This window comes from Oreochromis niloticus, linkage group LG16 (assembly GCF_001858045.2).
Source record: "Oreochromis niloticus isolate F11D_XX linkage group LG16, O_niloticus_UMD_NMBU, whole genome shotgun sequence".
Taxonomy (NCBI): Eukaryota; Metazoa; Chordata; class Actinopteri; order Cichliformes; family Cichlidae; genus Oreochromis; species Oreochromis niloticus.
Window position 1 is genome coordinate 32,929,380 of NC_031987.2, and position 27,984 is coordinate 32,957,363.

Below are 27,984 nucleotides of genomic sequence, written 5' to 3' on the forward strand. Positions count from 1 at the left end.
TCAGCCTCCATTTAGTGTTGAGAGCAGAAAGAGGAAAAGTGGAGCTGAGGCAGGGTGAGTGCTAACGCAACATTCTTGTTTTTGTGCTGTCAGAGTCTCATCCAGAGGCTTTGACTTTTACCAACCGGCTATTGGAAAGGGGCTGTAGATCTGAATAACTTGTCTACTTCAATAAAGTTCCAATAAAAAGAATAGTTTAAAAAACTATATTTGCTCCACCTAGCCTGCTGTTTCTTATAGAAAAGTCCTTTAGTCTACCTACAAATCTGATATGAGGACAGCAAGAACAGTGCAGGCGTCTGTTATACCATGATCTATTAATGCTATAGTACACTAACATTATTGTAAAATCATTTAATATCAAAATCAAGGAATAACCATCTAAATATTAACAACTGCACAATATAGTGAAGTAAGACAGAAACAAGTTTATCATAATAATAATAATAATAATAATAATAATAATAATAACAATAGTGGGAGATACACTAATACTTCAGGGTTAACCCTGGGTTTTCTGTACTATGTGGGTGGTTCACTCCTTGCTGCTCCAGAGCAGGTTATGTTCCCGCTCTGTAAATGGCATAACTATACAACTTCTGCATTCACCCATTCACTCCCATTCGCACCAGCACATTTTTCTTAGTGCTTTCTAACTAACATTCACACCAACATTCATACTCCGATGGATGCATCGGAGAGGAATTTAAGGTTAGTATCTTGCCCGAGGATATTTGGCATGCAGACTAGAGGAAGCCAGGAATCGAACCGCCAACCTTCCGATCAGTAGATGACCTGGCTGTAGATTATTATAAAGATTTAGATCTAAGACCATTAGATAATATCTCTGGTGTAGCTGACCCATGAAATGCCCGTTTTAGACTGGTCAGATTCTGCCAACACCACCCCTTTCATATTAAAGTGCAGGGAAAACCCTGAGTTAAGATACAGAGTTGATGACCAACTTCATGTGACCATTTATCCTGATGACCACATTAGAGTAAGTGAATCCAGACCCAGTTTGCTATTTGTCCTCAACACTTCAAACCAACAAACAGGATGTAAGCAAACGGAAATACTGAACACTGATTGACGCCACCTCCAAAATATTCAGGCACTATTTTAACCATCTCAAACCCCGGAGTCCCAGTAAAAGAAAAACAACAACAACAACAACAACAACTCAGGAAACCCAATTCAAGGCGTACACTTCCGGTTTTCGTTTCGTTTCAGATTCAAACTAACTACTTATTCTTTGTAGCAGTACTACAACACAAAGTTTTCTCATCGTTTAATAGTTATTCTTTTTCTTTTTTTGTGAGAGCTTCAGCGTGTCCGGTGTTCGAGATTAACTGGTGTCGCCGATTAACTGGTGACGGTTAAACAGAAATGCGGTGGACTTGATTTTCAGGAGTTGCTACCGACAAACCAGGAAATAAACACTGACTGTTTCATCTGTGAATAGGAGTGGTGATCTCTAGAACTTTGTGTATAGCTATAATTTGGTATTTATTACCAAAAATAAATACACAATACAATTTCACTTAGTTTAAAGGCTTATTTGCATGACGCAACAACGAAAAACGCACAAAGTTACAGATGTATTGTCCATGAAACGGGAATAAAAACGTGGTGACAGATGTGTGTGTGGTTGTAGTCTATGACACTTGGCGACAGGTGGCAGTAGTTGACTCCGTTTGAGTGCACACAAAGTAAACTGCACGCTTTAGTTGTGAACGCTGAAATCGGAGCAACAAAATGCGGGGGAGTAAAAACAAATACAAGATTTTGCAGATCGTTGACTCTTGCCGTCTGGTGAACTGAATCGGTGTGGTGACGTTTATTCGTTTGGCGTTTTGGCGGTCGCCTCGTGCATGAGAATATCGCCAGGTAAGGTCGAGACAGTTTTTACTATTTTATTGGTCAAGAACAAAAATGCTGAGATATTCAATTTGTGTACTCAAGTTGTGAATTGTGTTGTTATTGTTGTTTAACTGAAACGCAGTATTTTAGTTGTTACCACAAGGGGGCACAGTTTCGCCGTGAAGGTACGTGAGCTACGTCATCACGCCACTGACCAAGTGAGCCTTGAAAGAGGATGGACTGTGTATCGGTGTTTGAAGGTCTCCAAAGAAACTTACGGATAATTTTGACTCCGTCCGCATTTTTCCTTCGAATTCATTGCTGTTGATGCTGCACTGCTCAGCACATAGGACTGACGGAGTGAGTTTGCATTAACGTCATAAGTGTCACAGATGAAATATTCAGCTGTTATTTCCTGGTTTGTCGGTAGCAGCTCATGAAAAGCAAGTGTACCACACGTGTTTGACCGTCGCTCGTTACTCTGGAACGCTACCGTCCAGGTGTCGTGTCAACCTCAAGGTAGTTATCCCCGAGAGAATTTGTTTCCCCTCGTGGGGAGCATGCACTGGGCTTTCCAAATCACGGACAAATAGTATCCGTCATCCTTGATTTTTAGTTCACAAACAGTTCTTATGGCCTGTAAAAATGGTAAATGGCCTGTATTTGTATAGCGCTTTATTAGTCCCTAAGGACCCCAAAGCGCTTTACACAACCAGTCATCCACCCATTCACACACTGGTGATGGTAAGCTACATTGTAGCCACAGCCGCCCTGGGGCGCACTGACAGAGGCGAGAATGACTTATAATGAATGACTACCCCTGAAATGTTGGAGGTATTATCTCTTTATTCAGTAAACTTACAGGATAATTGTCAGGAAAAATGTCGTTGGTTTGCTGTCCGATAACACGTGAGAATAAATATATCACTTTCTGTTTTAACCCACAAACTGAACGTAATGTAACGACACTCATTTTTCACTAAAGTGAAACATCACGACTTCCACGTTTAATTAGTTGTAATCAAACCGCGCTCCCTGCGCAGCGAGTGTTCCCGATGCAGGGGAATCAAATTCTTTCGGGGACTGATTGGAATTGAATCTTTATTTTGAACATGTTAAAAAAAAAAAAGTACAACAACGGAGAAATAAATAGAGACAAACAAGCAAAGCAAAACAAAAGGAAAACAAAAAACAACAACTACAAAAAGCTTTCATGTTCTAAAAGGAGCAGGAAGAAGCATAAGCTTATTTCATTATATACATATGAACAGTATTTACAGAAAAAGTATAAAAAATTTGCAAATATACAATCTGGTAAAAAAAAGAAAAGGACATAAATATGTAAATAAATGTATATACAGTTTAGGTTATTGCACAGTGGTGGTTTATAGAGGGAAATCCTTAGAATGGGGGTGAAGCTGTGTCTTCAGTGCATGTGTGAGTCAGGGTGGTTATGGCTTTTGGGAAGAAACTGTTCTTGACTCTGTGGGTCTTTGTGCTGATGCACCTCTAGCACTTCCCCGCGGGAAGCAGGTTGAACAGGTTAAAATCAGGGTGGGAGCTGTCCTTAATATTGTTTGTTGCTCTATTGAGGCAGCGGAAGGAATAGATGTCCATCAGGGAGGGGAGAGGGCAGCCGATGATCTTTTATGCTGCCTTGACTACACTACAGTCTCGCTCTGTCTGCCTTAGTGCAGCTGCCGTGCCATACTGTGGCACATACTCTCCTCACCTTGCCAGGTACTCTGTCTGGACCAGCAGCCTCCCTGGGGTTCACTGCCAGGAACACGTGCCTGACATCGTGCTCTGTTACAGTGAGTGGAGTGGTGCAGCACCCAGGTGAGGATGAGGATGGGAGCAGGGCTGGAGCAGATGAGTGCTGCTGTTGTGGTGTTTCTAAGTGGGCAAAGAAGCCGTTTATTTCCTCTGCCAGCTGCACACTCAGGTTCATCACTGTGGCTATCATATATGACAATAATGACATACAAGTTAACGTGATGTTAGTGGTCATGTGTCTGTAAAACCTCAATAAAAAGGCTCTCTCTCTCTCTCTCTCCCTCTCTCTCTCTCTTTTTTGTACTGGCACCCCACTTGTGTTTGGACTAATTTCGACTTTTAAGATGATACTTTATTACATTGTTTGTTTCTTTGTCATCATCTTCTCTCTCTGTCACTCTCTCTCTCACTCTGGTGCATGCTGGGAGTTTGGTGGTGGAATCTCACTGTTGTTGTGTCTTTGCATCAGTGTAGCATATATCAAAGATGCAGATGTAGGTTAACTCGTGAATCATTAATCACTGTGACTAAACAGATAATAAACAAAAGTATAACTGAAGTTTCCACGCGCAGATCACCAACAAGAAATGCCTTGTGAACAAACTGTGTCTCGATTGTTGGATGTCGGCTGATCAGGTTGAACATTCAATATTTGATCAGCATGACGTCTCCATGTATGCTCTCCAGTGTCCACTTCTAGTGACTATCTGTCTAGATGTCCGCTCGTTTCTCGATAATCACATACTAACACTTGCTGTCCTATATCAAAACTCCTTGGTGTCTTGCTTGAAGGTGTGCTAAATTATTTATTCTGAATCGGCACTTCCCTTTGTAGATTTGATTGAAGGAGGTCAATATGAGTGCTCAGGTGTCTGATCATAAACAGCATTGCTGATGCTTAACATGTTACATGAACAGAGTTTCAGGAGAAAGTTCTTCTTGTGGGACTTGTGGTAACAGTTTACCAGACACATTTTCTGATTTAGGAGCTTTCAGCACTGCTTCAGTCTTCTCTTGGGATTTGTGTAGGCCCTGTTTGTCAGTGACAAATCCACAATATGAGATTTTATTTTTGAAAAACATTTCTCTTTCTTCACCCGTAGGCCTTACTTATCAAGCCTGGTGAGGAGCTTGCTTAGGTTTTGCAGGTGATCTTCATCATCTTTATCTGTCACCGTTGTATTATATCAAGGTAGCTTTGCATTTGTGGTATATTCTAAAGCGCTGTCACTCTTTCCCAAACGTCTGGAGCTGAGCCAACGCCAAACCAAAGATGATTGTATCGGTACTGTCCCTTAGGTGTGTTGATAGTTAGGAACTTCCTGCTTGCATCCACCTCCATTTGGAGGTAGGCCTGTGACGAGTCAATCTTTGAAAACGTCTTTCCACCAGCTATAGACGAGAAGATGTCCTCAGTTCGTGCAGGGGGTGCTGCACATTGTGCAGCACCAGATTAATGCTCACTTAGAAATCTCTACATATATGCACACCTACAGTTTTTCCTTCCTTGATCACTAGAACAGTAGGTTTAGCCTAGTCACTCCAGTCTACCTTTGAGGGAACACATCTGTTTTTGGCATCGTTTTTTACACACAGTCCATATGGCACCAGGCGCACTTTTTGAAATCTCAGTGTTGCATCACTATCTAGTTCAATTTTTGCCTTTCTGTTTACCAAAGTTTACCAATACCTTTCTCAAACACCTGTGCATTAGCATTTTTAAAGCAATGACAGTCTTTAATTAGCACTGCTGTTGGACCTCTTGGGCCTGATGAACTGTTGAGAGCTTTAAATGTGAGCCAGTCAAGCTGGATTTTTTGGAACCACGTACATTTCTGACTTGACATGCACCCTTTGTAGTTGGCTTCTATGTGTAGATCATGCGCAGTAACTCATGGATTCTTTGTTGGTTTTCGTTTCTCACCTTCGCTACAGTTAGCTTCTCGTTCCGAGTTGTTGTTTTAGGTTGGTATTGCTCATTGCCAGTGTGTTCATCAACATAGCATATATTAAAGATAGGTTAACTTGTGAATTGTTATTCACTTTTACTAAACAGAAAATACACAACTTAAATATTTATGCTCATGACATCACCAACAAGCAGGGCTATACTGGGAGAAAAAAATGGTTGTAAGTAAAGGTTTGTATTATTAAAAACAAATCTCTTTTGCTTTGTTAGCACACAAACAAGTTCTAACAAGCCTAAAAGTCGATATTTGGTATGATCACCTTTATTCTTCAGCACAGCCAGAACTCTCTTAGCAAAGCTTTCTTGTGTTATGGGTAGTCTTCAGGAATAGTTCTTCAAGCCCTGCCCTGCTCTTCTTTGGATGATGTCTGCTTTTTGCACTGGTCTATGTCAAGATGATCCTACACTGCTTTAGTCATTAGGTTCAGGCTTTGGAACACAAACAGTGGAACACTCAGAGGGTTCCACTGTTTTTACTGCACTGGCAGTGTGTTTGGTGTTACTGTCATACTGATTCCTAAAATGTTTGTAAGGAAACACTGCACTCCATGCCAAGATATGAAAACTGTGGGGAATCAACTTATTATTATTAAAAAAACTTTTTATTAACTGAATATTCATTGGCATTTTTCATAAGATCAGCAGTTTGGTAACATGTTTTTGTGACAGTCTTTTAGTAACAAAGTGCTTAAAGATACAATTAAAGATACGATAAAATAGGTTATTTGGTTAGTTGTCCCTGAGCTAAATGTCTTGTTTTATTCTTAAATGAGTCAGGTCAGTGAACCATAGGTCAGTCTTAAGTAGCTGAACAAACAATCAATATAAAATGGTCAGGTACAAGAACTGACCTGAAGAGGAGTGAAAAAGCAGCTGCTGTCCAAAGACCTTCAGAGAGCCTGGAGAACCAGAGACCACTTTAAAATATACATATAACAAACTTGGCTTCTTGGAAGAAACATATAAAGAAATGAGGGCTGAGTCGAAACTGCAAAATACTGTCCATTAATTTCTGCAGGGATATTTTTGTACCAGCAAGAACTAAACTGCTTTCTCAATATTAGTAAACCCTTCCTTACCAATAAGATCAACTCCTCACCTAAAACATTACATTGTAAGGTATAAAATGTATTTAGTTGTATTCCAATTGTTATGTGTAATATCACTCTGCAAAGTATGTCAGTCTTGCAACTACCAGACCTCGCTGCACACAGAAGACAAGAAAAAACAGCCCCAACTGAGCTGGCCTGGTCCCCACAGCCCAGAACAATATTCAGGCTCACACATGATATTTTAACACAGATGTGACAATAATTAAACCTCACAGGGTGCACGTGTCAGGTGCACACAGACACACACAGGTAACAGATTCATTTTGAAACCATTTGAACAGTATACCATTCTTCCAAGTACGACACTAAGACACAGCAGTCAAAACATAGACCACAGTAATCTGCACACAACTGACCAGAGCCCATCCAAACAGGAATAGTTCACTCAGCCACAAAGCCAAATTTTACACAGAGCATCAAGAACCCTTTTCCAACACAGGCAGAACTGTGAAATTATTGCTTAGTTATAATGTTAAACTGCTTGGTGTCAGCTCACAATAAGCCACAGTGTTCCCATCATCTGGGTGCAGGTTCTAAAACTCCAGCACTGATGTTCAGTGTTCAGTGTCTGTGAGGACATTCATCACGTGTGTGTGTGTGTGAGTGTCTCTGTTGCGCCTCTGATGCTTTTAATCACCAGTTGGAGAATGACACTAGGATGAAGCCAACAGTTGTGTCCCTGTGTTGGCCTTGAGCCGATCCTCTTCAGTTGTTCTCTGGTTATTACCAAAAAAAAAAAAAACAGAATTAAAAAAACGAAACAGAAAAGCCGCTGTACCCCTACTCCCCACAGCCTTGACTGCAAATTGGGGTGGCTGTAGCTCAGGTGGCTGATTGGAAAGGTTAGCGGTTCAATCCCTGACTCCTCTAGTCTACATGTCAAGTATCCTTGGGCAAGATACTAAACCCGAGTTGCTCTCTGATGCTTCCATTGGAGTATGAATGTGTCTGAATGTAGTTAGGAAGCCCTAAGTATAGAAACAAGTGCTTGTGTGAATGGGTGTGATTGGGTGAATGTGGCATGTTGTTTAGAGTGCTTTGAGTACAGGAGAGTAGAAAAGCGATATATAAGAATCAGTCCATTTACCATTTACCAAATTAGGCAACTCCATCTCTGGGATAGTAGTGAACAATGTTGGGCCAGGAAGGGTAATATAGGAATCTGATTGGAGCTTTCTAGTGGTCCATCTTGATGACAGGCTGGATTAGTCAGCTATCACAGATGTCTTACTACCTTCACTCCCATCTGGTCATTAGTGATGGGAAGTTTGGCTCTTTTCAGAGAGCTGGCTGTTGTGGCACGGCTCCCAAAGAAGAGCTGGTTCTTTTGGTTCCCAAATGGCTCTTAATTTATTATCACCTGTAGCCTCATATTTTAGCTTTACTTGGCAAATGTGAATGCTTTGTGTGCTGATAAACCCCTTTCCATGAGTGTTTTTATGAGAAGCCTTATAATTGCCTAATTTTGTCTATTTGTTCTGTTACAAAAGCAGGACTACTTACTTTTGTTTAATTTTTTAGTCAAACTTTTAATTTTAATTTAACACAAAAAACAAAATACTGCAAACAAAATCCACAGAACAGAAACCAAACCAAACTCAGTATCCAGACAGTCTGTCCTCAGTGCAGGCTGACATTCAGAAAATGCCTCAGCTTGGATGGGCTGCTGCAGTTTCTCCTCTTAGTTAGTATCTGCTTCTTTTTTTAAACTGCAGTCAGATGCTGCTTCGTTTACGGGTGTCGGTCATATTTATGTGTTTCTGCGACACACTCGCGCCCTCCCCCTCTCCGCTGTCTACCGTCTCACTCACTGACTGAGGGGTAGTGATGTGACGAGTGATCCTGAAATATCTATACTTTCACTACCAGCGTTGCAGGATCAATTCCCATATGAAAAAAATCAATATCTAATTTGATTACACTTTTTTAATTTCTAATTTTTTGATTTTTAATCGTAAATATGACATACAGACAAAAGTAAACTCTGCAATTAGCGGGATAGTCGGCAATTCCTTGTTAATAGGAACTAAAATTGCCTTCCGTCTCTCATTTATGTCCGTGCTGCGGCTCCACAAGAGTGTGAGCCAATGAGAAACCCAAGGCACAAAATATTAGACCACGATTTCAGCATAGAAATTGCTGTGTGTGATGTATGTGGGAGACAGTTAAATACTGTGGCAACACAACAAATCTCATTAAAAGTGGGGACCCGGCTCTCACTGGATGGGAGTTGGCTCTTCTGATTCACTACAGCGCCGATGCTTCTGCTCATGACACATCACTACTGGTCATGGCAGATGGCCCCGCCCCTCCCTGAGCGAGGCTCTGACGGAGGTTTCTTCCTGTTAAAAGGGAGTTTTTTCCTTCTCACTGTCACCAAGTGCTGGCTCATAGGAAATGTTTAATTGTTGGGGTTTTCTGTGTATTCTTGTAGAGTCTCTACCTTAAAATATAATTTACCTTCAAGTGATTGTTGTTTGATTTGGTGCAATTATATATTAAGTTGAATAGAGCAGGCTCTTCCTCAGAGGAGTTACCTCTATGAACGTATGTAATGAGACACTGTTTTTATTTTAGACATCAGGTGTAGTGGCAGTGAATGCATTAACAGCAGGTCCAGTGCTGTGTTTTCCTGTTGGGACAGGTGACATAATGGATGGTGATGTTCTTTCTATTTAGATGTGGTTAAAATCAACAACCGAACAGCCCTGAAATGCTGAGTTAGCAGGCATTCTACCATGAAATGTCTAACTAAAGGTAAAACAACAACAAGACTTGCTTTAACAAGTAACACAACCCAACAACTATCAGCTGCTGTTATACTTTTTCAGATTTCCAGGGAAAACAGTGCCTGGAGTACTTTTGTGTACAGTTAATATACTCCTTTCATTTGAATCATTTTTTCATACATTCTAGATGTATTTTCTGTTTTTCTGTTTTATATGTATACACCCACACAATATTAGTACTCTTTGTGTACTCATATGTGTGTCACATCTGCTGTAGCAGCATCTATATTTAACATCAAATTGTGATATTTCGCCCTGCCCATCGTGTTCTCTTTAACACTGGTTGCTTCACATTTCCTGTCAAGAGGGCGGAGTTTCGCCATCCACATAGTGTTCAGTGTAATTGTCAGCCACCTATCAGAGCTGAATCTTCCTGCTTCTGGTAAGTTGCCCTTTTTCAAGAAATTGTTTCTGTTCGAAAATAGATTTTTACCTCTAATGAGTCATGTCACATTTTTTCTATCGTCTCTTCTTACATTAAAAAAGCAAGTTTATTGTAGAAGAACAAAATGAACTTTACAGTTTATATCATCAGTGAAAAACTGAGACAACACCTTAGAGAACCAGACTAATGTAATGCAGCCACACCACTGCTTTGTGACACTTAAAGTTATAATAAGCAGCGTGCGGAAGAGAAGCTTCTGTTTTTTCGGGGGGGAAGTTGACTGCCTGACATTTTTCTGAGAAAGGGTTGCAAAATTTTTTTAACCGGGTTTCTGTGTCAGTGTTGTATTAAGTGGAGTTAAGACAAAGGTGTATTATCACCCCCTCCTGTTTTCTGCATCATATGTCAGCTTCACAAAGGAGCTGTCTGATTATTTCTTGTGCCTGATGATAGATACATGCACACAGGAAGAGCAGCAGTTAAGTCGTAGCCTCCACATATCTGAGTGTCATTTAAATGAAGACACATGAAGCTACATTTGCTGCAACAAGTAACAACTAATTCCACTGTGGCATCTTTGACTGTAACATAGGAATGTTGTGATCACCGTATCTCCTGAGCCAAGAAGTGACTATATTGAATTGATTACATTTAACATTAATACTAAACAGAATCATGTATACGTTTGTTGTTAACAGGTTGGAACTTTTCTCCAGCTCGTTAAACACAACAACAGTGACAACACAGGAAGAAAGAAAGTTAAAACACATTCTTAATACATGTTAAATTACAGATTAATAGTAGTTAATATCAGTATCAGTGCCTTAAAATCTGTCTCATCAGTCACCTGCAGAGTTAGAGAAGAATCTTCTCCAATAAAGATAAATAGCGGTTAACACAGGGTGAGCAATAAAGTTCTGTTCACGGAAGTGCATTTTAATGTATGCTCATGATCAAGTTTCTTCTGCTTATTGTATAATCTAATGTAATATGAGTTTTTCCTGCTATCTGTGCATGCGCATGGTGCATACACTTTCAGTCAAGTGTTTAATTACCACACAGTAGAGCTAGGGCTGGATGATGCCGCATCTATCACTGGAATTAACTGAATCTTAAACTGTTGTGTCAGAATAAAATGATGCTCTATAAGGGTTTAGAAAAAATAACATCTTACATGCCACCTCGGTCTCATTTGTCTCATTTGATAAGGTATTTTTAGGCTGGTGGAGTCAGTCATTTATAGACACATTGACACATACGAGAGAAATGCTTCCTTCTTTCTCATGAGCACTTTTTCAGAAAGCGGAAATGCACTGATGAACTAACACTTCACTCTTCCCTTTACCTTTTATGGCGTGGAATACTGACACATTTTGCAAAACTGGGTGGTTTGTGGTTGAGTACAGGAAACCTTTGCACTGGGTATTATATTTGTTAGCTCTGAAAGTTGGGTGTGTTACACATGTCAGCATGGTCTTTAATGTAGTCTGTGAGTTAATGCTGCTGTAAGGACACTTATCAAATGTTTCTTCTTGTTACAGCAGTTACATCAATGGTTAGCTGAATATTTGTGTATGTGTTTTGTATTGTTTCTCTGTCTCGATACGCCATTTTAAATCAATGTTGTCAAACTGTACACATGAGCACATCCTTGCAGCAGCTTGCCAAGATGTACTGCAGCTACAGACCTGAAGGTGGTGCTGTTGTCTGTGCTGCTTGTAGCAGTCAGAGCTCTTCTGTTCAGATGCTTGTAGGACAAAGGAAAAGTTCATCAGCAATTAAGGTTTATTTATCAGAATCAGAATACTTTAATAATCCCTAAAGAAATTATGTGGGTTACAGTTGGTCCAAGAACCAATTAAGTAATACAATATATTACAGAGTTTACAAAGTATAAGAGCACCTTTTTGGAAATAATAAGAGATATTTGGTACGTGAGCAAATTAATGAGAAAGTATTTTATAGGATCTTTTTAGTTTTGTAGTTGTCCTGTGTCTTTGTCCTTTATGAAAATTCTGCAATTTTAAATCAGCTGACTGTCTTTTTCCAGCAGAACATGGATTGGTGTATGCCATTACTTATTCTCCTGCTGATGGGCAGACATGGTAAAGCATAAATACTACATTACATTATTTAGTCCCAAATTTATAAACCTTTACTTTTTCCCTTAATGTAATGTTTAATAAAATGACTGCATGTGTAAAATGTACGTTTGAGTGTTTTATGATTGTGAGGTTGTCAATGACTCTGTAAACGTGATATACATGATACACTTTTGGGGGTTTCTTTCCAGGGCTGTGCCAACAAGAGGAAGTTTGCTCAAAGTCACTGATCAACTCCTGTGATGACTGTATAAAATCTGGGCCATACTGTGCATGGTGCCAAGCACTGGTGAGAAAGAACGTTTATGTAAAATCTAAATACTGTCTCTGTTTCAGTGCTAACGTCAGCGTTTTATCTACAATGAAAAGCTGTCGTCTAATCCACTGCTGAGCCTGTGGTAGCATGTCAGTAATTACCTGTTATACCATTAAATACATGTGTAGAAATACACACAAATGTGTTTCATCTCAGTTGCAGCTGAGTTCAGTTTCAATCCACACAACAGACCCTCGAGTTATCTAATTAGTTGATGTGGTTTCCATTCTGTCCAACACCACATGCTGCTTCACACTTCCTACAGCCAAGTTTGATTTTGCTTCTCAGGTGATCGTAGGTTCAAATCCAGAACTTGGTGTAAGGCTGAGCCACTGCCAGTCGATTAGGTCTGCTTCCTGTTACTCTTGCTGTGATGGCACGTTTTGTTACTTGGGTGACTGTTAGTTATTGTATATTTCTGCACCAGAGATGGAATGCATCAAATTCAGACTACACTGTGTAATCACTAATTCCACTAATTTTAAGTCCAGTGTCATGCTCTTCCTGGTCCTGCCGCTACACCAGCAGATCAGCAATGTAACACACCACAGTTTTCCAGCCCCTCTTCAGGCTTTCAGATGGTGTAAAGTGTGTAATGGAATTTGGGTACTTAAGTGGTGGAATCTACCAGAACCCCATGTTGGCATCAAGTTCACACAACACTTTTGTTCTGCTGGTATGCACGGTTTACAGCGCACATACTCTTTCAAATCAGATAGATCCTCACACAAACCTAGCTTTTTGTTGTCTTTGTTAGACACAACCACCATGCCCCCCACCCACATGGCAGATAGCGCCCAGGTTTTCCATGTGCTAGAGGTTTTCCTTAACCCTTCCCAGCAGTGGTAATGTAAACCTCATGAAAACTTTTGGAAAAATGGCATATCCCATTTTTTAAAAAAAAATCTTACAGTTATCGTACTTTACCAAGACTGCATCAAAGATCACATTTTACTAACTGGCTGTACCCATAACAAGACTTTGTCCAGTTCTCATATTACAAAGGAATGGTGCTTCAGGGCTTCCTTTATGATACACTGGATCTGGCTTTATGAAAGAGGAGATGAGCACAGTTCCATGATTTATTGTGATACAGACAATTGAAAGCAGTGATAAATATATATAACAGATCTTAGAAATGTTAACAATGCTTTTTCAGTTTCATGCTATAAGCTGTGTGGAACTAAACTCAGAGGTCAACTATGAATATTATGCATTTTTATCACTAAATGGTTATTATGTGACAATACAGATCAGGCAAACGTTTGTGTTTTTGTAACACAGAAATAGTAGAATGTAATCATTTAAGTGCAGGAAATAACAATAATGAAATAAATGTAAATCAATTATGAGAAATGTGTTGTACGTTACCTTTTTTATTCGAGAAAAATTTTAGGCTGCTGATAAAAGAATGCAGTTATTGCAACAAGCAAGCAAAGGAAATAAATAAATAGCTCATCAAATAAAGACACTGAGTGGTGATTGTAATGTGACTGTGTTATTGTCCTGATGGAGCTCGTACTGTACATTACAGTCATAGTATTGAGTGTAATCCCCTGGAAAATGTGTTTCTTTTGACTTGAGGATTATTGACAAACTTCTTTTTAAACGTTGGCACACAGACACAGATAAGTGATGTGTTTCAAGATTTATTATGAAGAAGAATTTTCTTTTTTTTTTCTCCTTCCCTTCATGCAGAATTTCACCAAAGCAGGAGAACAGGATGCAGTGCGCTGTAACACCAGAGCTAACTTGATCAGGAGAGGCTGCAAAGAGAATGAAATCATCTCCCCTTTAAACAAACTAAACATTGCCAAGGATGATCCTCTGTCTGCATCTGAAAATGGGCAAGTTGTCCAAATGAGGCCTCAGAAGATTGACCTTGACCTGCGACCTGGTCAGTGGAATCGGTTAATGTTGCGTACAGTATTAAGGGAATGTCAGGCTTTGCTTCTCACAGATTCACTCCAAGCAGAAAGTGCTTATAAAAATTGCATGAACTCACTCTATCACAACAATCTGAATTATGTGTATGTATATATTATTGGTGCCTATGTATGCTGTGTACTGTATGTACTATTTACTGTTCATATATTGTTCTATTGTATGTGTGTGGGAGGAGCTTTGGTTTTGCCTTTATTCATTTCCTTTTTTTAACTGTGTTTGCAGGACTTCCAGTTTCATTCAATGTTTCTTTTAAGGCAGCTGAGGGCCATCCAGTGGATCTCTACTACCTGATGGATCTGTCCTACTCCATGAAAGATGACCTGGCAAATGTCAAAGTACTAGGAACAGATCTTTTTGCTGCACTGAGAAAAATCACAAACCATGCTAGAATAGGTAAAACGATTACATCATAACCTCCTAACTTGGTATACACAGATTTCACTAGCTGTGAACAGGAACTCCAGCCAAAGAGCAACGAATGAACATTTCAGTGTCATTCAGTGTCTTTAAAACTGCTGTAATAGTGCATCAGCTGTGGAGTGTAGGGCTCTTCTGCTGGTGTTTAAAGACGAAGTGGATGTTGGGTGATTTGAACATGTACCTCCTGCTTTTCAGTAGCTAAATATGGCTACAGAGAGGTTTTAATTAACGACACAGTGGTGTTCATTCATTAGGGAGGAGGTTGTCCTACAGAGGTTTGTGCTCTCCCAGTCACTTTTCATATGAATGGAAACTAAATCAGAAATGAATTTGAAGTCCATTGTCAGCAAAGCGTTAACACAAAATATATTTCTGTCCTATAATGTTGCTTTTTAGTATGTTTTATAAACCTTACTATTTCTGTAATTCCAGGGTTTGGTGCCTTTGTTGATAAAACAGTCCTTCCTTACACGAACACCAACAAGGAAAAACTGCTGAAGCCGTGTGATGAGAACGACCAGCAGTGTCAAGCTGCCTTTGGCTACAGACACGTTCTTAGCTTGACACCAAATAAGAATGACTTCGAAGCTGAAGTGAAAAAGCAGTTTATCTCTGGGAATCTGGACTCTCCAGAGGGGAGTCTGGATGCCATGATGCAGGCTGCTGTATGTGAGGTAAGACCTCTGCTGAAGACCATACAGTGCCATCCTTTAGGTCACACATCCCTTACCATTGATCCAGTGGCATCTGAACAGGTCGGCCTCTGTTCTAAATGTAAATGATGGTCGCTTTTCCATAAAGTCGTAATTACAAGCTTTCTCGGTCAGTCGTACATACGTATACATTACATATAATTCTCTGCATGATCTGAGTCTAACCTGCTCACCACAGAGACAAGCACCACAGTGCAGCGGACACACAAACACATATACACACATGCTGTGGTTAAACTTCATCACAGTCAATGCTCACAGCTCATATGGCCAAACTTGTAGGGATCTACTCATCTATGACTTGTCACATGTTCTGAAAAGCCAAAGCTAACAGACTGGAAACAGGATGAAACAATGGAGTTCCATCCAGCCAAACATGGCTCACACAGCAGTTATGTTCATAACTAAATCTTTTAGACAAATTAGATCTAGATGTATTTTTCTCAGGGTAGAAAAAGTAAATACAGCTTTTTTTAAGCCAAAGTTGATTTTGACAGGATTTGACTGGGTCTTAATGTTCCCTGATATGTTGTTCAGGACAAAATTGGTTGGAACAGCAACAGCACTCGGCTGATTGTGCTTACCACTGATGCTGGATTCCATATGGCTGGGGACGGAAAGCTGGCCGGTATACTGGAACCCAATGATGAACAGTGTCACATGGAAAACAATCTTTATGTCAAGAGCACTGAGATGGTATGTATGGAGTCATGTGAGTTTTGTTCAGCTTCTAAGAAGAACATGGATCAGATTTATAAGCATTCAATGTTTTTCTTTCTCTTTTAATTTTTTTTGAATAAGGACAAAAAAAAATCCGACTGCACAGAGATCAATGATATAAAATCCATACTTAAATCTATATATACACTAAAGCACACACACATACATAGCACTTCTTCTTTTCCGTCTCTTCTCCACTCTCCAAACATCTCCAGGACTACCCCTCTGTTGGACAGCTAGCTACGCAGCTGGAAAAAAACAGGATTCAGACGATATTTGCAGTGACACAAAATGTTGAGTCTGTGTACAAGGTAAATAAGATGTACCTTTCACTTTCTACCTGTTTGTGGGGCAAAAATAGTCTGACTGTGACTGATTTTACATTTCATGTCTTTCCAAGGAACTCTCTAAGATGATTCCAAAATCAGAAGTAGGAGTTCTGTCATCAGACTCCAAGAATGTTGTTGAGTTGATTGAAAAAGCCTACAATGTAAGTGGCACATTTTGTGATTAGTGGAATATTTCTAATGATTTGGAGGTGTTTTTTTCTCTCTCTCATTATCTTTACCGTACCAGACCATTTACCATCTTTTCAAATTCATGACAGGCATTATCCTCTAAAGTGACCATAACTCATGACAGTCTCCCTGAAAACGTGAGAGTCGTCTACAGGCCGATATGCAGCCATGGAGAAAAAAGCGAGAATCAGGGGGTTTGTGACCAAGTGCGCGTGGGAGACGAGGTCAGTGTTCTTTAAACTTTTCATAGTCACATGTCACCAACATGTCAGTGAACATTGATTGATCTGGATGGGTGGTCCAAGTCTTGGTGGCACCTATTTTGTAGCTCAGAATCTTTGATTCTCGATCCTTTGGGTGGCGCTGTCACTTGGTAACACTGCCCTCTCTGCGGTAGAGTATCACTTCCTCTTCCTATTCCAACACACAGTGGTGTGTTTGAGTAGCTCATCTGCATAACAATTTAATTAAAATTTTTTAGATAACTTTTTATTTCAAAGCACACTCTCTGTGTACTCGTCCACTAATTTGGGGTGGCTGTGGCTCAGGTGGTAGAGCAGATCAGCTACTGATCGGAAGGTTGGTGGTTTGATCCTTGGCTTCCCCAGTCTGTATGCCAAACATCCTTGGGCAAGATACTAACCCCAAGTTGCCCTCCGATGCGTTCATTGGAGTATGAATGTGTGTGAATGTAGTTTAGTTTGCACTTGAGTTTAGAAGTGCTTGTATGAGTGGGTGTGAATGGGTGAATGTGGCATGTTGTATAGAGCGCTTTGAGTACTCCGGGAGAGTAGAAAAGCGCTATATAAGAATCAGTCAATTTACCATAATTTATAGCCAAAGTTTTCACTCACCGTGTCTTTACTGCTTTGCTAGCTTAGCTCGTAGCAGACTCGCCAGCAGCATGGCCTCTTCACCTGTCCGTCCTGCACTTTTCTGCTCATTGTGTCAGATGTTTAGTTACTCCTCGGCCTCCTTTAGCAGTAATGATACTTTGACCCTCCAAAATTGCTGAGGAGATCTGAAAGGATATGATATGGAATTTTTAACCTTTTCACCAAGTCCAGGATCCCACAGTTTTCACCTAGTTAGGAGAGTACTTTAAATGTGAGGTGGGTGGGCTGAAGACATCCTTGTCAGATGCCCTTTATTGCAAAATGCTCACTTTTTGCACAACCTACTGTCATTGTTGCACTTTTCTATTGCACTGTTGGATCAGTATCATTCTGTTCTGTCTGGTGTTGCACTGTTTTTTGTTGTTGTTTTTTTTTTTTCTTGCAATTTTTGCACACTTGCACTTTATGTCATCCTGTTGATTGACTGCCATATATAGCAACATGGTCTTGGAGGCACACAGTACAGTACTGTGTACCCCACCACTGCACATGGTTGAAATGACAAAGCCACTTGACTTGACTTGACCTTCGAAATAGCTGTTTACTGTAAAATAAAACCAACCAAGCTGACTCCTCAGCCTAAACTCTAAGGACAAACCCAGCCATGCTGTGGAAGAACTTTGTCTTTTCATAGTCACATGTCACCCACATGTCAGTGAACATTGGATGATTCATCTGGATGGATGGTCCAAGTCTTGGTGGCACCTATTTTGTAACTCAGAATCTTTGACCATTGCTGAGGATCCCACCTAGTTGGGAGAGTACTTTAAAAGTGAAGTGGGCTGAAGACATCCTCTTCAGATGTCCTTTTTTTGCAAAATGCTTAGTCTTTTTGCACAGCCTACTGTCATTGTTACACGTTTTTATTGCAGTGTTGGGTCAGTATCATTCTGTTCTGTCTGGTGTTGCACTTTTTTTTTTTTTGCACACTTGCACTTTATGTCGTCCTGTGTTGATTTCTGCTATATATAGCAACATGGTCTTTAAGGCACACAGTACAGTACTGTGTACTCCACCACTGCACATGGTTGAAATGACAATAAAATCACTTGACTTGACTTGACCTTCGAAATAACTGTTTACCGTAAAATAAAACCAACCAAACTGACTCCTCAGCCTAAACTCTCAGGACAAACCCAGCCATGCTGTGGAAGAACTTTGTCTCAGCCACTTTGTGCAGTATTGTTTTGGTCACTACACAAAAGTCATTTTTGTGATTTATTCTTGATAAACAATTAAATTCAGACCCAATTGTCAATTTCAATTGCCTGGTGTAATAAAAACCATTATGCTGAGGTGGTATCCATCTACACCATAACACTCATGAAGAGTAACTTAGGTAGTCACTCTTTATTAAAGTGGTCCAGACCAGTATCATTCTAATACTGAGTACCATGATATGGGTGGGCTGACTCTTAACAAGACAGTTTAAATCAAATTGAAAACCAAACTAGTGCATGTACCTGCAAGCTTTAGACCACGTGGGCAGAACAGCCAAATGCTGAGAGCCAATAATGTTTCAAAATGTATACACAGCTCTTTGGGTATCATTGATATATTACACGGCTCTAGACTAACTTTTTGCCACGGTTGCACTCAAATTTTTCAACCCCATCGCTTAACACCGCAGTTTTACATGTGCACTTTCTTTGGGGGGGGGAAGTTCATACAGACAATATTCATTTCTAAATGATTAACTAACAATCTTGTACTTATAGTGCTTTGGCACTCTTTGGCAATATTGTAGAAAATGTTAAACTTAATCATCATCTTGGCTCCTCTGACGACCTGTTTGCTGCTGCCTGCTGCTGAAAGGCAGTGGGGAGAGGGGACACTTGGGCATTTATTGCAGCATATAATGTGTTTTCTGGATACACTGCTGTTTTTTCAGCGTTCAAAGATTGATGGCACCGTGTCAGAGCAGGCTATGAATTTCAGACGGATCAGTCCTTAACTTAACACAAAAGTTATCAATAGTTCTTTTCATCTTTTCTTATTACCCACAGCTACATCCACTCTGTCAGGCCTAGGCTGCTCACTAGGGCTGGGTATCATCACTGATTTCTATAATCCATTCGATTCCAGTTCTCAAAGTCCTGATTCGATTCAATTTAGCCTCAGACAGTCAGAAATATTATAATTCTGATCATTTATCAGTACTGATACACATGAGACTTCATCAGAATTGTGAACATCACAGCAGATGCCTTTGTGTCAAAGTAACTGAGAATAAAACACAGAAAAACATGAAGGAGATTTTCCTGGTCTGGCGTTTTATAGCAGATAACCTTAAAAATATTCTGCAATATTCTGCAATTTTGCATAATTTTAAGAAGTTTAAGTTTCTTCAGTATTGAACAGCAGAAATTAGGCTTTCTTGTCCGAGGTCATTTAAGTGAAAAAAGAAAAGAAAAAGACAGCGGCCGACAGCGCTGTAAACAATGGTAGACTGGTGGGTAATAAGCGAATAAATAATGCAGAAAACAGAGATTTGAGACGGGAAACTGTTCTTGAAGTACAGAGAGAGAGAGAGAGAGAGAGAGAGAGAGCTGTGCATGAAGTGTGATTTTTATCGTGGTGGAAGCAAAACAGCAAAAGTCAGAGGGAATTCATGACGACATTGATCATATGATTGTTGGGTTTTTCTCTGTATTTATTATTGTGCGATCTACTGTACAATATAAAGCGCCTTGAGGCGACTTTTGTTGTGATTTGGCGCTATATAAATAAAATTGAATTGAATTGAATTGATCAAATGTGAAGCGCAGTTTGCTGCTTTTTTTGCTGCTGGCTCGGTGAATTTTGGTTGGAGAGACAAAACCTGCAGCTCAGAATCAGCGCAAAAAAGACGGAAACACAGCGCGGACCCGACGCATCAGAATCGCTGAGCTCCGACGGCGTGTCCGTGTTCGGGCCGTGGGGTGAGAAAGCTGAGAAAAACAAAGCTGATTCTGATGCGTCAGTCCGCTCTGTCGCATCTGTGACCAAATTAGTCGCACTCTAGAGCCCTGTATTATATAAATAATATTAAATTAGATAAATATTAGTGAGCTGCTGTAGTAGACACCCGACTTCAGGTTCAGATAATTGAAAATGCAGGTGCAGTCTAAGGTGACATGTTTCTTATTTAAGAAAATTGTTGTTGTGAGTTTTGAACAACAGAGCAATATGTCCAGTACAGCGGTCCCTCACTTTATGGCGGGAGTTACAGTCTAAAAATAACCCACGATAGGTGAAATCCGTGAAGTAGCAAACTTTATTTTTTTGCAATTATTATAGATGCTTTAAGGCTGTAAAACTCCTCACTACACACTTTATACACTTTTCTCAGACAGGCATCAACATTTTCACACTTTTCTCTCCTGTTTAAACACAAAGTTCAAACCTTGTAGAAAAATAAGTCCAGTATTATACCATGAAACCAAAGGCTCCCGCAGGTGACGACGTTTCAACGACGTTGTGTTTGTTGGGGAGAAAACTTACAAACATACAGTGCAGCACCTCAGAGTCACACTGCTAGCAATCGCAGATTTATGTAAATTTGACAAGCTGAACGCATTCTGTAATGTACAGGAGACGCGGCACGAAATCGATTGACAATAGTCTACAGCCAATCAGGACGCAGAACACAATGCGCTGTTTAAAAAAAACAAACAAACAAAAACACTGCATGCAAAATTGCACACAAAAAAATCTGCGAAACAGCAAGGCCGCGAAAGGTGAACCACGTTATAGCAAGGGACCACTGTAGACTGTTATACAAAGTGAATCTCTTGTTTTGACCCATTTAGTGTATTGTTATACTATATGCACTTGTGACTCACAAAGCCTGAATTCCCATTCCAGGTTATTTTTGAAATTACGGTGACCGCAGACTTGTGTATGGAGAACAAGTTCTTTACCATCAGTCCACGGGGCATTAAAGACACGCTGACAGTGACCATAAATACCACATGTAAGTGCCAATGTGACACTGCTGGACCCATTGGTGACCCCCATCCACACTGCAATAACAGTGGAAGCATCAGCTGTGGTATTTGTAGGTAAGCTCTGATTCTCAGTGTTTTGGTATCGACTGAAAATGTTATTGAATCCACTTAAATGTCGTCCAAGCTGTTTGCAGCCTGCTCTGTTTGACAGAAAAGTACCAGCATCAGTCATTTGTTTAAACATATAAGAATGGTCACATTTATTTTTCTGTTAATGCCAACAACCAGAGCTGCTTTACACTGTAAGTAATGCTCCTTTCTTTAGTTCAGTAAATCACTGCATCTATCTGAAGTAGAGATTGGCAGCCTTCAAGTGGATAATTCAAACACAGCCTGGGATTAGAGCTTTGCTTCTTCTCTGTCACCAGCATCTGTGATCAGTCAACTCATGTCAGATATCATAAATACAGGTCAAGGCAGTCCTTTGTCTTCACACAAGATTGACTTTGTTGCTCTTTGTACTTCTCTGTCCTGGTCTGAAAAGACGTGTGATTGGCTGCCTTCCCCCATCACAAGCCACATTTTCTAAAGATAGCCAAGAAGAGCTGTAGGGGTCAATGTCCCTTTCAGTTCACAATATTCAAATGAGTTTTATTCATATAGCACCAAATCCCAACAACAGTGGCTTCAACACACTTTATATTGTAAGTTAAAGAGCCTACAAGAGGGGTGTCAAACATAAGGACCGAAGACTCTAATCTGGCCCACTGGAGAGCTTTGGAAAAGAGGAAGTACATAGATTTGAAACTTTTAGCTAAATTGTCACAGGTTTTGTAGCTTTCCTATTGATAAAGCACCAATGTTATTAATTTCAAAATCCTACACTGCTTTTTTTCTCAAGCTATCTCATTCAGAAGATTTTTAGAAAACTTGACCTCTGACCTTGAGGTCATGGTCAGTGGTATTCAAAGTTATTTGAGAGTTTCAGTCGATGCACCTATGGTATCAATTAGAAAGTCCTTTGTCGCCTTGTTCTCAAGTTATCGCATTCACAGACTTCGGTATCCACACTGGGGTGAAGACGATACCGAATTAGCCTTTACAGCTGAGGGATAAAAACTTACTTGGCGGATTAAGTTAAAAAGAGAAACTCCAAAGAGAAAAGGTCAGTTTGTGTGTGACCATTACAAGAGAATTCTTTACAGCAATGTTTCTAAGAGAAAATGCACAGACAGAGTTATAAAGAAGAAGAAGCTGGACTGTGTAGGAGAGATGACCAGGTTGATGGACATGGAATAAAACACAGTTTCACAGTCGCCACAAGAAGAATCATGCAACTAATAACTCATTGGAAGTTGCATCATCCACAATGAGCTGCTTTACACTGACAAGCATATGGATAAACACTTCTGACTTAGTTCTAGGCTTATCTGTGTAAATGTTCAGCAGTGTGAGGGACAGGAAGTCAGGTCTTATGAAAACATCCATGTTTTTGAGGTGTTGAGGTTTAGAGGAAGAGAACCCTTGTAACAACCCTTATTGTGTTATAGCACCACTAGGGGGGGTTGCCCTACTACTGTAGTAGTTGTGGGAGTCTCCTAGTGTGTGTGAGTGCAGTGGCAGCCATTGCAGCCGAGCAATCTGTTCAGAGAGAGACCTTACCATTGTAACGGTCTGGTGCCAACGCCTGCCTGTCCCCACACATGTATGTATGGACTGAGTAGAGCTGTGGAGACCTGGCTTGTGTGGTCTTATGTTGCCAACAACAAATAAAGGTCTATTTAACTGACTGGCCTCCAAGTTGTCCGGCTAACCTCCACACCACATGCCCGCTGGACCTGCTAGCCGCTCCTTCCTCGCCAGACTGCCGTTACACCCGGATGAATATTCAAACACTACTATTATCAGATAAATTTGTTTGCAGACTCACCTGACTCATCATCAAAGACGCAGTCACATTAGGATAAAGAATGAGTGAAAAAGGCTTTATTATTTGATAATTACTGTAAGTTGATATTAGTGATGGTGTGGTCAAACACTCTGTTATTGTATTTGTACATGTAAAAATCAACATTTTCATATTTTACTTTGTTTCCTAAATTTGTCTAATAGTTTCATTTTTCTCTCTCTATGAATTTTGCTTCTGTCATTGCTTGATACAGTTGTCAGCCTCTACCTGCAATGATAGTGCCATCCGTAAACACACTATCTATCATCATAAAACTTAAATAGAGTACTACAGCTGTTAAGCTCTGTTGACCAAAAGTAAATATTTGACACACTGAGACAGAGTCAGTCCCCAACAGGCTGTTTAAGGTTATAAGTTAATGCTTCTTACTCCTGCTACAGTTTTCACACACTGACACACAGCAGAGCTCTACTCCATTTGGACTTTATGTTCCAAAGTGTCTTACACAAATTCTCTGGTCACAAACACCCATCAGCCTTTAGTAACACTGGACCTTAGCCTCACCTGGCTATTTGTGGCTGTTTGTGCCGCCATATTTGGTCCAGCACAGAAGAGTGCGACCAGAAATAAGAGGAAGAAGTGTTAGACACAGGAACTCGCTTCTCTTCATCGTCTGCCTGTCTTCACTGCCCTCGTGGCTAATAACAATTCATCAGTATTAATTTTTGGAAGTGAACAAATATTTTGTGGCAAATTTTATTTTCTGTTATTTATTAATGTTCAAATTTTTGATGTATTTTTCTAATTTTTTCTTTATTTAGGTGCAACAAAGGTCACGTTGGTCAGTTCTGTAACTGCAAAATTGGGGACAAAGACGAGCACACCCTGAGAGCATCCTGTCAGAAGGATAATGGCACTGAGTGTGAGGGTCGAGGAGACTGTGTGTGTGGCCGGTGCGAGTGCCACAACACAGATAGTGGAAGCCAATACTATGGACCCTACTGTGAATGTGACGATGACCACTGTGAGAAGTTTCAGAACCAACAATGTGGAGGTAAGTTTGCAGTCATTCTCCTGAAAAGGTCTAATTCTGTGAAAACTAGATAAAGAAGTAAAATAAGTTACTTTGTTTTCTTGTGAAAACATTTTTATGATGGAAACATCCAGCCATCCATCCTCTTCCACTTATTCCTGTTAGGGTCACAGGGGGGCTGGAGCCTATCACAGGTTACACCCTGGACAGGTCGCCAATCTGTCACAGGGCTAACACATGGAGACAGACAACCATTCACACTCACATTCACACCTAAGGGCAATTTAACATGAACAATTAACCTAACTCCACTGCATGTCTTTGAACTGTGGGAGGAAGTAACCGGAGAGAACCCAGACAGACACAGAGAAAGGCCCCGGCCAAGTGGTGAAATTAAATCTGGGCAGCACCATCCTGCTGCTATGATGGAAAAAGTGTTTGACAATGGCCTCACACCTTTCTAAATGTGTGGACAGGCTCACACTCACTCCATTACAGGTCTTTAATTTGAACATCATCTTAACTTTACCAACCATCTCTTATTCCACTGTAATTATTCCACTGTGATTATTCCACTATGCTCCTAAAATCCATACAAATAAACTGAGTTCTACTTTTAGCTCGTTTGGTTTGGAACAAAATAATAGCTGTTACCTTAAAAGTGCTGTGCCTCTGTGGTAATTTGAATAGGTTTACAACTTTGCCCAAAGTTTTTGGGTTCAAAAGTAATCAGACGGTGCTGTGGAACGTGTGTGTGGGTTTGCTGTCAGGTTGTGCTTTATGCGGTGAACCCACAGGCATCAGGAGAGGCTTTGTCTCTTGCTGGTGATGTTCTTTATGTTCTTGGTTGTCATGTGGCACAGAGCCTCTGCTGCAAAAAATTATTTTGTTCTTACTATTTGCAGGAAAAGGTAAATGCAAGTGTGGAAAATGTGACTGTAATCCTGGCTTTGAAGGCTCTGCCTGTCAGTGCAAGACCTCTGACGAGGCCTGCCGTACCATAAACAACAGTGTTTGCAACGGCAGAGGGTCCTGCAAGTGCAATCAGTGTGAATGTAGAGGAGGATACCAGCGTCCTCACTGCCTGGAATGCCCTGGCTGCACTGACCCGTGCCAGACCAAAGTGTAAGGATTTCTTAATTCCACTGAGCTTTTCCTCTAAACATGGTGTTCACTATTTTGTGTAGTTAAGCAAAAAAACAAAAACAAATCCTTTGACTTTGAATTTTGAACTAATACATGTAATTGTGTTTTCAGGAACTGCATTGAATGCCTCGGCTTTGAGTCAGGTCCCTTTAAAAAAAACTGCAGTGAGGCTTGTAAGACCATTTCTTCTAAAATAGTGGAAAAGTTCACCTTTACATCCAAGGAGTGTAAGCAGAAAGACAGCGAGGGATGCTGGATGACATTTAAGCTGGTTCAGTTGGTCGGAGAGGATAACTACGAGGCTGAAATTCGGAAGCAAAGAGGTAGGATGTTGTCTTAATTTATTAACAGTTTCACTGATTCATTGCAGTAATAACTGTGCTGTCACACTGCACACACTGAGGATCAGCACAGGGCTGAGATGTGCTCACTGGGGGACATTAGGACCTTGCAGGCCAGAAAATGTAATGTCTGTTTATCCAGCAGCTTTTAAATCAACTCTGAGCCCAACCTGCTTCATAGAGCTACCTGTGCTAGCCTGACTAAGAAGAGTCAGCAGACATAGATTCAAAGCCCTGATAGAAGCACAACTTGCCACTCAGTGGCCATCTTGAAACCCATCCAGGCACTTATTGGAACAGTTATTTCTATGAATCATCAAACTTGATCACCAGTCAAATCTGATCCTCATCATATAATGTCTGTGTTACCATTTTCTACATTTCATTCATTTACAGCTCAGTGTTCAGACTTGTCTAATTTGTAACTCTGCAGAGTGTCCACCACCGCCCAATTTCATAGCTATCATCGGAGGCTCCATCGCAGCTGTGGCCCTCATCGGCATTCTGCTGCTGATGCTCATTAAATTACTCCTCTACATGAAAGACCTGAAAGAGTTCAAGAAGTTTGAGAATGAAAAGAAGAAGTCCAAATGGGCAGAGGTGAGACATCATTCTGAGTTATTTGTGCAAACAGAAATAGCTGTCACACATTTCAGATTGGTCTCTTTGGACAGTGACTGTGTTGTTGTGTTGGTTTCATGTTAATCTAACTCTCTTGTCACAGTTACTATTTTTGTGTTCTTGATTCATGTAATTCAGATAAAACATTTCAGTCAAGTAAAACTAAACTGTCCTTACAAAAAACACTTAATACCTGCCAGATTGACTATTACATGGATTAAAAATCCCAGACCGTAAGCTCCTGTCCATAACGAGTAATGGGAGCACTGCAAGCAAATTCAAGCAAGAAACAAACAATTATGCAAACAGTCTGCATGAAACAAGCAGGCTGTCTGACAACACTTGCCATTTACGCTCAGCACAGTAGCGAAACTTGATTTAGTGTGACGTGAAGTGTAAACAGACAATGTTTGTCATCAAAATAAAAGTTTGCCTTCTGAGGGTTAGGGTTAGTGGTCAGGCAAAGCTTTTACTGTGAAAGCAAACATTGTCTTTTTCTGGTTGCAATGCACTATTTCATTTTCACTACTGTTTGGTCAGTAGTTCACGAGTATTTGCAGAGTACTCGTTTTTCCCAAGTGGTTACCAACCAGTCTCTAGGCTTTATTAGTTTAAACATTGAAAAGGATTGTGCTTGCTCTGGCAGCAGTACAATGAATGTAGCTGTGACTCACTGATCCACAGTAGCAGTCACGTCTTTGAGACTAACAGTGTTTGAAAATCTGTAAAGTTAAAAGTGACTGACATTAGCAGACGAGCACATGTCCAGCATATTGGGATCTACCTGTGTATCGTATTATAATTTGCTTCATCGTATGATTTAAGCTTACTTTAACTTACTTTGAAACTTCAAGTCATGATGAATAAAAAAGATAAATAAGATAAAGACTGAAGTATCTCTTTCTCATTACTCGGCTCTCTTTGTTACAGGCTGACAATCCACTGTTCCAGACCGCCACCACCACTGTGGCCAATCCTACATTCACTGGTGGAGACTGAGGGCTCTTGTTGCAGTACATACAACAGACAGTTATCCAAGTTATGTCTGACTCTGTCTAATGCTCACAGGTTAAGAATATGCACATATTTGCTAATGGCTGCATTTACTGCTATTAATATAGATTCTTTGCTTTCTTATTGATGAATTCTGTTTGATTGTATCATAGTCCAACAATTATGCACTTTTGCTTGTTTTTTCAGAAATGATTTATTTGAAATTTATTCCATTTTGTATGTATATCTATATATCTGTGTATCTATAAGTGTATCTATCGCTCTATCGATCAATAAATAGATATACAAGTTTTCTCCACTGAATTATCAGAAAACTGATAAAACACCCAAGGCAGTGATGCTTGTTCTGTTTTGCTGCAATCTAAACAATAAATATGTGCAGTTTTGGTATTAAAACTATGATATTTCACATAATAATGATGTTGATAATTGGTAATAATAAACGAGATTTTGACTTTGGTTTGA

At 40.1% G+C, this 27,984-nt stretch overlaps 1 protein-coding gene across 8 annotated transcripts; it reads left to right on the forward strand.

The window, feature by feature from the left end:
* The first annotated feature begins 2 nt into the window (after positions 1 to 2).
* On the forward strand, positions 3 to 27,984 carry LOC100703476 (integrin beta-2). Of its 8 annotated transcripts, XM_025903827.1 has the most exons (17): positions 9,463 to 9,477; positions 9,815 to 9,891; positions 11,945 to 11,999; positions 12,188 to 12,285; positions 14,011 to 14,209; positions 14,482 to 14,652; positions 15,112 to 15,353; positions 15,930 to 16,088; positions 16,328 to 16,423; positions 16,513 to 16,602; positions 16,720 to 16,854; positions 21,373 to 21,569; positions 24,186 to 24,418; positions 25,303 to 25,522; positions 25,655 to 25,866; positions 26,318 to 26,484; positions 27,436 to 27,984. In XM_025903827.1, exons 3-17 carry the CDS (start codon positions 11,951 to 11,953, stop codon positions 27,502 to 27,504), a joined length of 2,337 nt encoding a protein of 778 aa, XP_025759612.1. In that variant the 5' UTR covers positions 9,463 to 9,477; positions 9,815 to 9,891; positions 11,945 to 11,950; the 3' UTR covers positions 27,505 to 27,984. The 8 variants fall into 8 exon arrangements, with proteins under 8 accessions (XP_019208698.1, XP_019208701.1, XP_019208699.1 ...); XM_019353153.2 differs by lacking the exons at positions 9,463 to 9,477; positions 9,815 to 9,891 and adding an exon at positions 3 to 54 and having other exon boundaries at positions 11,948 to 11,999; XM_019353156.1 differs by lacking the exons at positions 9,463 to 9,477; positions 9,815 to 9,891 and adding an exon at positions 33 to 54.

Excerpts from the sequence above, each read along its gene's own strand:
- LOC100703476 (XM_019353150.2), top strand. The coding sequence starts at position 2,191 with ATGCTGCACTGCTCAGCACATAGGACTGACGGA. Across the intron at positions 14,210-14,481 it reads TGACCTTGACCTGCGACCTG|GACTTCCAGTTTCATTCAAT; the intron begins GTCAGTGGAATC and ends CTGTGTTTGCAG. Across the intron at positions 26,485-27,435 it reads AGAAGTCCAAATGGGCAGAG|GCTGACAATCCACTGTTCCA; the intron begins GTGAGACATCAT and ends TCTTTGTTACAG.